The 13,681-nt window shown below is 46.2% G+C and overlaps 1 protein-coding gene across 1 annotated transcript in view; it reads left to right on the forward strand.

The window, feature by feature from the left end:
• BRDT (bromodomain testis associated) overlaps positions 1 to 7,097 on the forward strand; it is a 75,056-nt gene extending 67,959 nt beyond the window's left edge. Inside the window, exons 9-12 of the mRNA XM_073645241.1 lie at positions 690 to 884; positions 1,118 to 1,376; positions 4,330 to 4,437; positions 6,964 to 7,097. Of these exons, the coding sequence (XP_073501342.1) occupies positions 690 to 884; positions 1,118 to 1,376; positions 4,330 to 4,437; positions 6,964 to 7,097 (696 nt within the window). The remainder of the gene's footprint in view (positions 1 to 689; positions 885 to 1,117; positions 1,377 to 4,329; positions 4,438 to 6,963) is intronic.
• Positions 7,098 to 13,681: the final 6,584 nt, after the last annotated feature.

Below are 13,681 nucleotides of genomic sequence, written 5' to 3' on the forward strand. Positions count from 1 at the left end.
GCTGAACCCTATGTGATATGATATTGATGACCTAATTATAGGCCATCAATATCATATAATCGGAGAACCCCTTTAACGAGACCTCTTTCCATATGACCTATTAAGAACCCAATATGTTAGAGCTATGAGCCACCAACAAACAGCAGCCCCCACCCTTGTGAACTTGGTACAGCCAAGTATTACATTGTTGCCCATTTACTTGAATGGGCATCATGCATTACTAAATTTCTAATGCAGTCCCTAAACTCTTACCCCATAAACTTCTCATTGATGGGTATCCGATCTGAAGCGATTTCTGAGCTGGGAACAGATGTTGCCAGATCTTTTTAGGAAGGTAGCTGCATGTTGGGGCTAAATCTCAATTTATAGTGAGCGGGACATATGCCAATTGGCACAAAGAGTGCTATTCTTTCTCCATGATGATGGAGGGTAATGGATTAGGGTCCCCTCTCCACCAGGAACCGTGGACACCTGAAAAGTGTGATAAGCATGGGTTACGTTAGGAGCATGTATGCTTTCAATATACTATAAATGTCTATGATGTTCATAAGCCTGCTACTTGCTGATCTGTAATCTCTGTGATTTTCAGGAACTTTGTCTTATATTGTGCATCTTTTTCCATGAAAAATTGTTTTCAATGCCTTGGTTATGATTTTGGTTTGTCACTATGTTACCTTTCTTATTGAAAGCTGAGGGTTGTACATGAACAACTTAAAGTCTTAACAGACGGTCCGAGCGCCAAACCCAAGAAAAAGAAATCCAAGAAGGAAAAGAAAAAGAAGCTGAAGGAGAAGAAAAAGAAGCTGAAAAAGAAAGCTAGCTTAAATCAGAAAAAGAAGAAAATTAAGAAAAAAGGACTGAAGAAGAAGAAGAAGAAATCTATAGTCAAGTAAGACTAAATCTTTAGTCCACTCCTACAAATGACTGTATGGAAATCTTATTTACTGCCACTGCATATAAACAGGGGGGGGCTATTGTCCTTTCCAGCTGGATGCCAGACATCACGTACAACCCACTAAGCATTCATTCTTGGAAGTGATTTTGGAAGCTCTTTTGCATTCACTAGTTAAACTTATTTCTGTTACTTTTCAGTGATTTCAAGAAAAAGAAAAAGAAGCTGTCCTTATCTGACGATGAAGATCAGGCAAGGCCTATGACTTATAATGAAAAGAGGCAGTTGAGTTTGGACATTAACAAGCTGCCTGGTGAAAAGCTTGCCCGAATTGTCCATATCATTCAGTCCAGAGAGCCATCATTGAAAGACTCCAATCCTCATGAAATAGAAATAGATTTTGAGACCCTGAAACCATCAACCTTGAGACACCTAGAACGATATGTCATGATTAGTCTGCGGAAGAGACCCAAAAAGACAAGTGGTATGTGCTTTTTATGGGTCACTTTACTGTAAAACAACGTGAGCGGTCTGGAACCTATAATAACCTATATTTCCTGCCTTTTCAGCTGCATTTTCGTATGGTGGATTCCATCGTTCTCATACACCCCGCCTCATTGCCAACCATGGCGGAGGAGTTGGTTTTCTCGTGTCAGATAACTGCTCCTTCATCCCAATTCCACTGCCACCCTCCATTACCCTCCCCTCTTTTGAGGTGCACTGTGTGCGCATCTACTCCCCCCTCCAGCTGGCTGTCATTTACCACTCCCCAGGGTCAGCCACCACCTTCTTCAACCACTTCACCACCTGGCTGCTTCACTTCCTTTCCACTGACATCCCCACTATCATCATAGGCGACTTCAACGTCCCAATTTACACTTCCCTCTCAGCTGTCTCTAAGCTTCTATCTCTCACTTCCTCCTTTGGCCTCACTCAGTGGTCTTCTGCAGCCACTCACATTGATGGCCACACACTGGACCTCCTCTTCACCCGCCTCTGTTCCCTATTTAATCTCTTTAACTTACCTCTCCCTCTTTCTTACCACAACCTACTTACATTTTCTTCCCTCTCCTCTCCAGGTCCACAACCCTCACTCCACAAACCTGCACACCCTTGCAGAAATCTTAAACACCTTGATCTACCCTCACTCTCTGAATGCCTTCTCCCTCTTACAGACATAAGTTCCTTACACAATGCAGATGCTGCTGCCGCTCTGTATAACAGCACAATAGCTACAGCTCTCAAATATGTCACCCCTCTCACACATACCAAAGTTTGCAAAATCAAAAGGCAACCCTGGAACACCAGCCTGACCAAAGAGCTGAGGCAGGCTTCCATAGTTGCTGAGCGGAGATGGAAAAGATCCCACTCCAAAGAGCACTTTATCGCATTCAAACAGTCCCTCACTACTTTCAAATCCACACTTACTTCAGCAAAGCAAACATACTTCTCACCTCTCATATCATCCCTGTCTCACAACCCTAAACAGCTATTCAACACTTTCAATTCTCTCCTCCGTCCCCCAGCGCCTTCTCCGTCTCCTCTCATCTCAGCAGAAGATTTTGCCTCATTCTTCAAGCAGAAGATTGATAACATCAGAGTAAGCTTTGGCCTACAACCTCTACAACCCCTCCTCATAACTACTCAGCCCTCCTCCTCCTCCAAAACCAGCTTCTCCGCCATCACGGAAGATCAACTTTCTGCTCTACTCTGAAGATCACATCTCACCACCTGTGCACTCGACCCGATCCCGTCCCACCTCATCCCAAACATCACCACAGTCTTTACCCCAACCCTAACCCATCTCGTCAACCTATCACTAACAACTGGTATCTTCCCCTCCTGTTTTAAACATGCCTCAATCACATCCATCCTCAGAGCCCTCCCTTGACCCATCCTCTTTTGTCTAGCTATCGCCCCATATCACTTCTCCCCTATGCCTCAAAACTACTCGAACAGCACGTCCACCTTGAACTGTCCTCCCACCTCTCCTCTTGCTCCATCTTTGCTTACAATCTAGCTTCCGACCCCACCACTCCACTGAAACTGCCCTGACTAAAGTCCCCAAAGACTTACTAACCACCAAATCCAAGCAACACTATTCTGTCCTCCTCCTGGACCTGTCCTCTGCTTTTGACACAGTGGACCATTCTCTATTACTACAGACTCTCTCATCTCTTGGTATCACAGACTTGGCCTTAGCTTGGATCTTTTCATTCCTAACAGACCGGACATTTAGCGTATCCCACTCACACACCACCTTCTCATCTCGCACCCTACCCGATCTGTCTGTGTCCCGCAAGGTTCAGTCATAGGGCCCCTGCTCTTCTCCATTTACAGCTTTGGCCTGGGAAAGCTCATAGTCTCACGGCTTCCAGTACCACCTCTATACTGATGACAAACAGATCTACCTCTCTGGACCCGATATCTCCTCCCTACTAACCAGAATCCCACAGTGTGTGTCCGCTAGTTCATCCTTCCTCTCTGCTAGATTTCTAAATCTTAACATGGACAAAACAGAATTCATCATCTTTCCCTCATCTCACTCGACCCCTCCAACAGACCTATCAATTAAAGTAAATGGCTGCTGCCGCAAGCTCGCTGCCTCCGGAAAGCACTGGACTCGAAGCTCTCATTCAAACCACATATCCAAGCCCTTTATTCTTCCCGTCGACTCCAACTCAAAAATATTTCCTGGATCCGCATATTACTTACTCAAGAATCTGCAAAAACACTAGTGCATGCCCTCATCATCTCCCTCCTCGACTACTGCAACCTCCTGCTCTGTGGCCTCCCTTCTAACACTCTTGCACCCCTCCAATCTATCCTAAACTCTGCTGCCCGACTAATTCACCAGTCCCCCGGCTATTCGCCGGCCTCTCCCCTCTGCCAATCCCTTCACTGGCTCCCCATTGCCCAGAGACTCTAGTTCAAAACCCTAACCTTGGCATGCAAGTCATCCACAACCTGTCTCCTCCATACATCTGTGACCTAGTCTTCCAATACTTACCTACACGCAACCTCCGATCCTCACAAGATCTCCTTCTCTACCCCCCTCTTATCTCCTCTTCCCATTATCACATAAAAGATTTCTCCCGTGCATCCCCCCTACTCTGGAACTCTGTACCTCAACATATCAGACTCTCTCCTACCGTGGAAACCTTTAAAAGGAATCTGAAGACCCACCTCTTCCGACAAGCCTACAACCTACAGTAACCACCGCTCCACGACCAGCTCTTCCCTCACCTACTGTATCCTCACCCATCCCCTGTAGATTGTGAGCCCTCGTGGGCAGGGTCCTCTCTCCGCCTGTACCAGTCGCTAACTTCTATTGTCTAAGATTATTGTACTTGTTTTTATTATGTATAGCCCTTTTCACATGTAAAGCACCATGGAATAAATGGCCCTATAATAATAAATAATAACTTTATTTGTAGGAGAAAAATCAAAATCCAAAGATCAGCTGAATAAAGAGAAGAAACTGGAGCTGGAGAAACGACTCCAGGATGTTAGCGGGCAGCTAAATTCTGCTAAAAAAACGAAAGGTATATTCAGCTTTACATGAAACTTTACAACGGTTGATACACAAGTAGCATCTTGTGTTTTGCTGAAATCAGAGCATCTTGTTGAAGGGAACCTGTCACCAGTTTTATCATAGTTTTAGTCGATATATCTCCTGTGCTGCATTCCATAAATGGATATATAACCCCCTGATCTCCCTGGATATACCCCCCAAAAACCTTTTGAAGTTTTCCCGCGCTGTTTGTTAACCCTATCGGTCCGGTCCGATGGGCGTCTATTCTGTGCTCTCTATCCCTCCTCCCCCTGCTGCTCGCGTCCTCCTGCCTTGATTGACACCTCCTGCATCATCCACATTGCCAGGCGAAAACTTCACCTGTGCAGAGAAATTGCGGCTCGCGCCTGCACGCTGTGCTTTGCCCTACTGCGCGTATACACACTTATGTGTTCAACTCTGCCTGTAGTAGGGCAAAGCATAGTGCGCAGACGCAAGCCGCGATTTCTCTGCACAGGCGAAAGATTTCGCCCGGCAATGTGGATGACGCAGGAGGCATCATCCACGTCAATCAAGGCAGGAGGAGGGCGAGCAACAGCAAGGAGGAGGGATAGAGCCACAGAAAGGACGTCCCATCGGACCGGACCGACAGGATTAACATACAGTGTGGGAGAACTTTAAAAAGGTTTTTGGGGGTTATACCCAGGGGAGCTAGGGGGTTATATAACCATTTATTAAATGCAACACAGGCACTGAGTAAGGTGATCGTTTTAGTTGATATATCACAAATCTGGTGACCAGTTCCATTTAAACCCTGAAAACCTTTCTAGTGGTTCACACCTAAATTGAGCCCATTGCGCCTTCAGTGTATGTGCACACCATGTATTTTTCAGACAGGTCTGCTCAGGAACCCACCTGAAAAAGCGCTTAAAGAATGAATATATGCATTACCATGTTAAAATGACTTGCTGAGAATATGTTCAGTGTTTCTGAGCTTCTTTTAATTGGTCCGGTCACTTCTTTTAGCAGCTTCCAAAGCCTGAAGCAATCTACAGGCGGCTTCAGCTTGGAAGCCGCTCAATAATTTATATCAAAATGTCCCCAAAAGAAAAACCGGTCGGTGAAAACGCCAAAGGAAAAACAATCCAAAAGGTGCTTCAGGACCAAAGACACCAATGTGTCCTGAAGAATCTTCCTCTGCAAAACTCAGTGGGTGCACATACCTAAAAGGATTTTCCATTTTCAGAAAACCTTTTCCCAGCAGCAATTTGTTGTTTTTATTTAATTTTATTTAAAAAAAACAAACAAACGGGCTATACTCACCCTCCACGGGTCCAGTGCTGAGTCTCCGCCACTTATCCCTCTGTTTTTGTCTGCAGCGATTTACTTAACATTGACAGCGCTGCAGACAATTACTGAGCTGAGCGTCACTGACCCAGCTGACGGCACAAGCAGCTCAGTTTACTTATTAGCTCATCACTGCAGATATTAACACACTGGGAACGACACAGACCTGGCACTAGACCCGGGGAGGGCAAGTATATCAAAGTTGATTTTGATTTGTTTTAAAACTGCAGACACAAGTGGAAAGGGGTTTTCAGAAACCTCAAAGCCCCAATAAAAGTTTAACAAAGCTCCAGCTTTTCTGTGTTATTATTTGGAATTTTCAGGATTATAGAAACTCTAAATTGGAAATGTAATCAGAACGTGGTTCAAAAAAAAAGCAAACCCTATACATTAAAAGGCTTGTGTTATAAGAAAATGATCTATTGTTTAAATCAAGTTTCTATGTTTAAACATATTTTAAAAATTTACTGATGATTTTTTTTTTTTTCGTGCCTTAATATTTAAAAGAAAAATAAATCTTTCCTCTTAAGCACAATATTAGGCTGATACTACTTATTCTGCAGAGATTACTTCTCATTAGTCATCTTAATATCATTACTGGCAGTATTACAGTGGAAGTGTCACCTATATATACAGTAGGTGGTGGTCTCAGCTCACCTCCTCTCACATACTGCGCAATACACAAATCAAAGCACGCGTATCGAAAACTCAGTCACTGAACAACTCTGGTCTATTGTTTCCTATGCTCCATCTGGCTGCTGTAAAGCCGATCTCTGAATACTATTACAGGGTTGTCCCAGTTTTTTTTTTTCATCCTTTGCCTTGCCGTGGTGACTCGCCCACCTCTGCTCCAGTGCCATCTCCCCACCACAGCCTCCAGTCTTTGTTGATGTCTCGTGCCCACTACCTGAGCATTACTGCTGACCCCAGTGATTGGTTGCATCAGTTGTGTGCATTGTCACCGCTGAAGCCCTTCAGAAAGGACCTGTGCAGAGGTGCGGAGTCGGTGCTGGAGCAGCAGTAGGTGTCGTTACAAATTGGTCTGCCATTGGACTGGGGTAAATCGCTGCCTATATTCTGCTGGGTTTTTGTAGAAACTCTTAGAATTTTAGTTTTTCTTCTCTATGTTTGCCTCATGTATATTAATTAAACCTTGCTAATCTTTTTGAGTCCATTTATAATATTAAGTTTGGGTTTCTCCTGCCTGCAGAAGAGGCGACATCAGTCCCACAGCCAATCGGTGGTCCGAAACGGCTGAGTGAAAGCAGCAGCAGTTCCTCGTCCACCTCTGAGAGCAGCAGTGACTCCAGCTCTTCTGACAGCAGTGACTCTGACTCAGGTTAGGCATTATTTTTTGTCCGTACCCTTTTCTGTTCTCGAATATGCATAAAGGCGCAGATTGTCAATGAATATTGGGGAAAAATCACTTTGTAGTCTTATTGCTAATAAACTAAGATGGCAGCTATTCCGGATTTATATATTGTACCCGCTATAGTGTCTCCTGACAAAAACTGAACAACTTCTATATACCTATGAGACTGTTGCGTTTCTGGTCAAGAGAACCGCGACTAGTCAGGGCAATAGTGGTCCGTACTCAGATCATGAATATCGGACGTGTAAACCGTCCAAAGATTGTGATACTAATGTCATTCATTCCAACAAGATATTTGATTTTGGTATCAAGTAAAGGTTCTCACCACAATCAATCTCTACAGGTGAATTACAGAAACTGCAAACACAAAGCCTCAACAGAAGCACAGAAAATTAATACCCATAAGATACTGGTGTTACGGTTCTCATCCTGGTCAAAGTCGTTCCGCGCACATATAAAGGCCTTTTACAATGTTTATCCCTATACAGTAGCAATCATTATTACAATAATTTGGTCCGCATACAATTTGCGTATTGTCAGCAACACATTGCCTGTTTACATGTGCAATAGCCAATGAATGAGCCAACTGACTGTAGCCATGTTTACACAGGGCAATGATCAGAAACAAGTATTTGGCCAATTATGAGCCCCGTATAAAAGGGCCTTTAAATGACAATCAAATTTTTCATTACTCCAGGCATTTCAAAGTTATGACTTTTTGTAATATATTCCATTACTTTATTTTGCTTCTCTCCGAAACACTATGCTTCCGTGCTGATTCAATACACAGTTCAGACTTCTTTTAGAAGCTACTTTGAACTGCTGCTCAGGAAAGATCCTTACACTATATTCCAACAATCTTGTACAGAACTTCCCATCTGAACCTTCTTGCAGCCCCACCCCCTGTACCGAGGCAGGGGAACTCCTTTACTGATTGTATCAATACAGTGTATGGATCTTTTTTGGGCTGCAGTTAAAAGCAGCTTCCAAAGAAGCATGAACTGTGCACTGAAACAGCAGTGCAGCTTAATCTTTGGGAGTGAACGAAGCAAAAGAAGGTAATGGGGTATATTACAAAAATTCACAATTTTGTAAATCCTGAAACATAACTAAAGGGATCTTTTCAAGCGATCATGCTGCTCAAACCACAGACTGCATTAATCAGCTGCACAATAGCCGCCTTGTATATCGTTATCTGAAATGCTCCAGCTTTTCAGGGAAAATATTCTTTGGAGATCCTCCCGAGGACCATATTTCCACCGCCAGCCAGCTCATCCCAGCGCTGCTAGAGGTGATTGACAGATTTACGAGGATGTACATAGGGATAAACCTGTCAATCACCTACGGCGGTCTAGTCTCTGTAAGGATTGGTACAGGGCACTCTTGAAGAAAAGGATTGGGTGCTCAAGAAGGGTTCCACCCCTTGCACATGAAGTTAGGAGATACTTGGCACTCAAAATGAAGTAACAAATCTTTTATTCAGGCAATCCAACCAGTGTTTCATTTGTTTCTTGTTTATTTTCACACATTTGCGGTCATATTTTGACTTTGTATAATGTTTTCTGCACCATATAGTGTTTGAAGGCCCATGTTTTGGGGCTGGAACGTCACTGACTCACTGTTTGGATTGCCTAAATAAAGATGTGTTACTTCGTTTGGAGTGTCTAGTCTGGTCTCTGGCTATGATCCTCAGCAGGATGTTCAAAGTATATTTTCTTTTAAATGACAAAGCATCGCAGAAAATAGTATACCTGGCTGCAATTATGACAGGCTCTCTAATTATATAATTAAAAGAAAGAGAAAGTTTAGTTGTTCTTTAGTGCTATCATTTCTGGAAATGGAGGGAGACAAGCCTGTTTCTCCAGATGACCTATCTGATTAGATACGCCGAGGTCTGGGAAAGCCTGGTGCAGCTGTGGGGTTTGTACTGGCAGTCAATCACTTATTATTTCTCAGTAGAAACTTAGAAACCACAATTTTTGCCAGGTTTTGAACAACTTGACAGCCAAGAAAGACCCACCATCTCCGGATATTGCAAAACTACAGTTCCCACTTGTAGACAGGTACATAGATTATAGTCAGTATTCTGTTACTTATCTGAGAGAGACAATGTGCCTGCATTATCCAGGGGCTGTAAGGCTGCACAAGAATTGTCATCTTGGCTCTGTCTACAGCTGTTTGCTTTCTGAGATCACATTGGATCTGCTAGGTTACATGTATACATCATGCTTTTGGTATTGCCTTTCCCAATGTCCTGTCAGTCTTTCGAATACTCTGTTTTCTCATTTAGTTTCAGCTCTTGTATCAGATTGTGATTCCAGCTTCTCTATAGCGGGAAAGTGCATAGCTCTGACCGCTAATTGTTAAATTGATAATAAAAATGGTGAACATATTTGTGTCCTTATTTTCATTTATACCATAGTTTTAGCTGTAGGTTTGCACCGTATTATTGTATGCATGGAATATATTACATTTTTAGGCTTTGTATTTAAGGGCAAGGAAGTTTTTTTCTTTTTGTTGGAAAATTTTTACAGGTTACAAAGTAGATATATTGTGATGTTTTGTACCAGGGCTAAGATTGGGGGCATGTGTTGTCAAGCTATTCTCCATGTGTAATTTTTCTCCCATTTTTTTTTTTTAGTATCCCTGAACACTCAGCTGCCAAAGAACCTCATTCTATTAGAGTAAATTGGGTATCATGCTGTCTGTCTCTGAATGATTGACATAGCCAAAGCTAGCGGGCTATCAACTATTCATAGGACACATGATAATTTGCTGATCACTGGGGATCCCTCTTTTGGGACCTCCCACCAATCCAAAAAACTGGGCTCTGATGTTCACTATGTGTAAAATAGCCATGTGATTAATTTCCCTAATATTTACTACAGGAGATCAATAATTCTGTATATAATAAGGGAGGCACTGTGTAGCAGAACTATTTGCAGTCAGTGTTGTAGTCATCATTCACCTCTAGGTGGTGCCATTAACTCATTTAATTTCCTTCACAACTTCCATTTGACATTCTAGACTTTCTTTTAACATATGTGAGTATAGGGTGGTTGCAACCTACATGCATTTAAGAATATTTTTTTCAGGCAGACTAGTTGCACAACATGCTTAGGCTTCATTCACATGTCTGCGTTTAAACACGTACGTGAAAAAATAGTACCGATATATCATCAGTGTTTGGTCCATGTCCGTTTTTACCATCAGTGTGTAATCAGAGTTTTTCGCAGATGGATAAATAAATTACAAAGCTACTCCCATACCTTGCATGTACATGTACGTCAAAAGTCGTGTCCCTGACTTTGATCCTGTCTCTCACACAGAGCCCGCAACTTTCCCCCACATGATGCGTGTTTTAATCAGTCCTCATGTGCCTTTAACAGCCGTGGGTGCATGACGTAACAATAAAAAATCAAAACACCAGAATTAAGATTTTTTGCCCACTGCAACATTACAATAAGAGTCGATCAAAACATCGTATCTACCCCAAAATGGTATCGATAAAAACGTCAGCTCAGGGCACAAAAAATAAGCCCTAACACAGCCCCATATCCTGAAAAATGAAAACGTTACAGATCTCAGAAAATGGCAACAAAGGCAGAAAAAAAAATTTTTTTTCACCAGTTAAATAAAAGAAAAAAACACGTTTGGTATCTGTGTTCTCGTACTGACCTGGAGAATCATATTGCCAGCTCAGTTTTTCCTTTATAGTGAACATGGTAAATGAAAGCGAAAAAGCAATGTGGAATTGCACTTTTTTTTTTTGCAATTTCACTGCACTTGGAATTATTTTCCCACTTTCCAGTGCACTGCATGATCAAATGAATGGTGTCATTCAAAAGTACAATTCGTCCACCTAAAAAACAAGCCCTCACATGCCTACATTGACAGAAAAATAAAATTATGGCTCTTGGAAGAAGGGGAGGAAAAAATAGCTCTGGCTCTCTCTCTCGCTCTGGCTCTGGCTCTCGCTCTCTCTCTCGCTCTCTCGCTCTGGCTCTCTCTCGCTCTCTCGCTCTGGCTCTCTCTCGCTCTCTCGCTCTGGCTCTCTCTCGCTCTGGCTCTCTCTCGCTCTCTCGCTCTGGCTCTCTCTCGCTCTGGCTCTCTCTCTCTCTCTCTCTCTCTCACTCTGGCTCTCGCTCTGTCTCTCTCTCTCGCTCTGGCTCTCTCTCTCTCGCTCTGGCTCTCTCTCTCTCTCGCTCTGGCTCTCTCTCTCTCTCGCTCTGGCTCTCTCTCTCTCTCGCTCTGGCTCTCTCTCTCTCTCGCTCTGGCTCTCTCTCTCGCTCTGGCTCTCTCTCTCTCTCTCTCGCTCTGGCTCTCTCTCGCTCTGGCTCTCTCTCTCGCTCTGGCTCTCTCTCTCGCTCTGGCTCTCTCTCTCGCTCTGGCTCTCTCTCTCGCTCTGGCTCTCTCTCTCGCTCTGGCTCTCTCTCTCGCTCTGGCTCTCCCTCTCGCTCTGGCTCTCTCTCTCCCTCTCGCTCTGGCTCTCTCTCTCCCTCTCGCTCTGGCTCTCTCTCTCCCTCTGGCTCTGGCTCTCTCGCTCTGGCTCTCTCTCTCTCGCTCTGGCTCTGGCTCTCTCACTCTCTCGCTCTGGCTCTCTCACTCTCTCGCTCTGGCTCTCTCTCGCTCTGGCTCTCTCTCGCTCTGGCTCTCTCTCTCTCTCTCGCTCTGGCTCTCTCTCTCGCTCTGGCTCTCTCTCTCGCTCTGGCTCTCTCTCTCTCTCGCTCTGGCTCTCTCTCTCTCGCTCTGGCTCTCTCTCTCTCGCTCTGGCTCTCTCTCTCTCTCGCTCTGGCTCTCTCTCTCTCGCTCTGGCTCTCTCTCTCGCTCTGGCTCTCTCTCTCGCTCTGGCTCTCTCTCTCTCTCGCTCTGGCTCTCTCTCGCTCTGGCTCTCTCTCTCTCTCTCGCTCTGGCTCTCTCTCTCGCTCTGGCTCTCTCTCTCTCTCGCTCTGGCTCTCTCTCTCTCGCTCTGGCTCTCTCTCTCTCGCTCTGGCTCTCTCTCTCGCTCTGGCTCTCTCTCTCTCTCGCTCTGGCTCTCTCTCTCGCTCTGGCTCTCTCTCTCGCTCTGGCTCTCTCTCTGGCTCGCTCTCTCGCTCTGGCTCGCTCTCTCTCTCGCTCTGGCTCGCTCTCTCTCTCGCTCTGGCTCTCTCTCTCTCTCTCGCTCTGGCTCTCTCTCTCTCTCTGGCTCTCTCTCTCTCTCGCTCTGGCTCTCTCTCGCTCTGGCTCTCTCTCTCTCTCGCTCTGGCTCTCTCTCTCTCTCGCTCTGGCTCTCTCTCTCGCTCTGGCTCTCTCTCGCTCTGGCTCTCTCTCGCTCTGGCTCTCTCTCGCTCTGGCTCTCTCTCTCTCTCGCTCTGGCTCTCTCTCTCTCGCTCTGGCTCTCTCTCTCGCTCTGGCTCTCTCTCTCGCTCTGGCTCTCTCTCTCGCTCTGGCTCTCTCTCTCGCTCTCTCTCTCCCTCTCGCTCTGGCTCTCTCTCTCCCTCTGGCTCTGGCTCTCTCTCTCCCTCTGGCTCTGGCTCTCTCGCTCTGGCTCTGGCTCTCTCACTCTCTCGCTCTGGCTCTCTCTCGCTCTCTCGCTCTGGCTCTCTCTCGCTCTCTCGCTCTGGCTCTCTCTCGCTCTCTCGCTCTGGCTCTCTCTCGCTCTGGCTCTCTCTCGCTCTGGCTCTCTCTCGCTCTGGCTCTCTCTCGCTCTGGCTCTCCCTCTCGCTCTGGCTCTCTCTCTCTCCCTCTCGCTCTGGCTCTCTCTCTCCCTCTCGCTCTGGCTCTCTCTCTGGCTCTCTCTCTCCCTCTCGCTCTGGCTCTCTCTCTCTCTCTCTCGCTCTGGCTCTCTCTCGCTCTGGCTCTCTCTCGCTCTGGCTCTCTCTCTCTCCCTCTCGCTCTGGCTCTCGCTCTCTCTCTCTCCCTCTCGCTCTGGCTCTCTCTCTCTCTCTCTCCCTCTCGCTCTGGCTCTCTCTCGCTCTGGCTCTCTCTCGCTCTGGCTCTCTCTCGCTCTGGCTCTCCCTCTCGCTCTGGCTCTCTCTCTCTCCCTCTCGCTCTGGCTCTCTCTCTCCCTCTCGCTCTGGCTCTCTCTCTCCCTCTCGCTCTGGCTCTCTCTCTCCCTCTCGCTCTGGCTCTCTCTCTCTCTCTCTCGCTCTGGCTCTCTCTCGCTCTGGCTCTCTCTCGCTCTGGCTCTCTCTCTCTCCCTCTCGCTCTGGCTCTCGCTCTCTCTCTCTCCCTCTCGCTCTGGCTCTCTCTCTCTCCCTCTCGCTCTGGCTCTCTCTCTCTCCCTCTCGCTCTGGCTCTCTCTCTCCCTCTCGCTCTGGCTCTCTCTCTCCCTCTCGCTCTGGCTCTCTCTCTCCCTCTCGCTCTGGCTCTCTCTCTCTCTCGCTCTGGCTCTCTCTCTCTCTCTCTCTCGCTCTGGCTCTCTCTCGCTCTGGCTCTCCCTCTCGCTCTGGCTCTCTCTCTCTCCCTCTCGCTCTGGCTCTCTCTCTCCCTCTCGCTCTGGCTCTCTCTCTCCCTCTCGCTCTGGCTCTCTCTCTCCCTCTCGCTCTGGCTCTCTCTCTCTCCCTCTCGCTCTGGC

The sequence above is a fragment of the Phyllobates terribilis genome, unplaced genomic scaffold, assembly GCF_046119375.1.
Source record: "Phyllobates terribilis strain yellow unplaced genomic scaffold, ASM4611937v1 Scaffold_8__6_contigs__length_399053987, whole genome shotgun sequence".
Lineage (NCBI taxonomy): Eukaryota > Metazoa > Chordata > Amphibia > Anura > Dendrobatidae > Phyllobates > Phyllobates terribilis.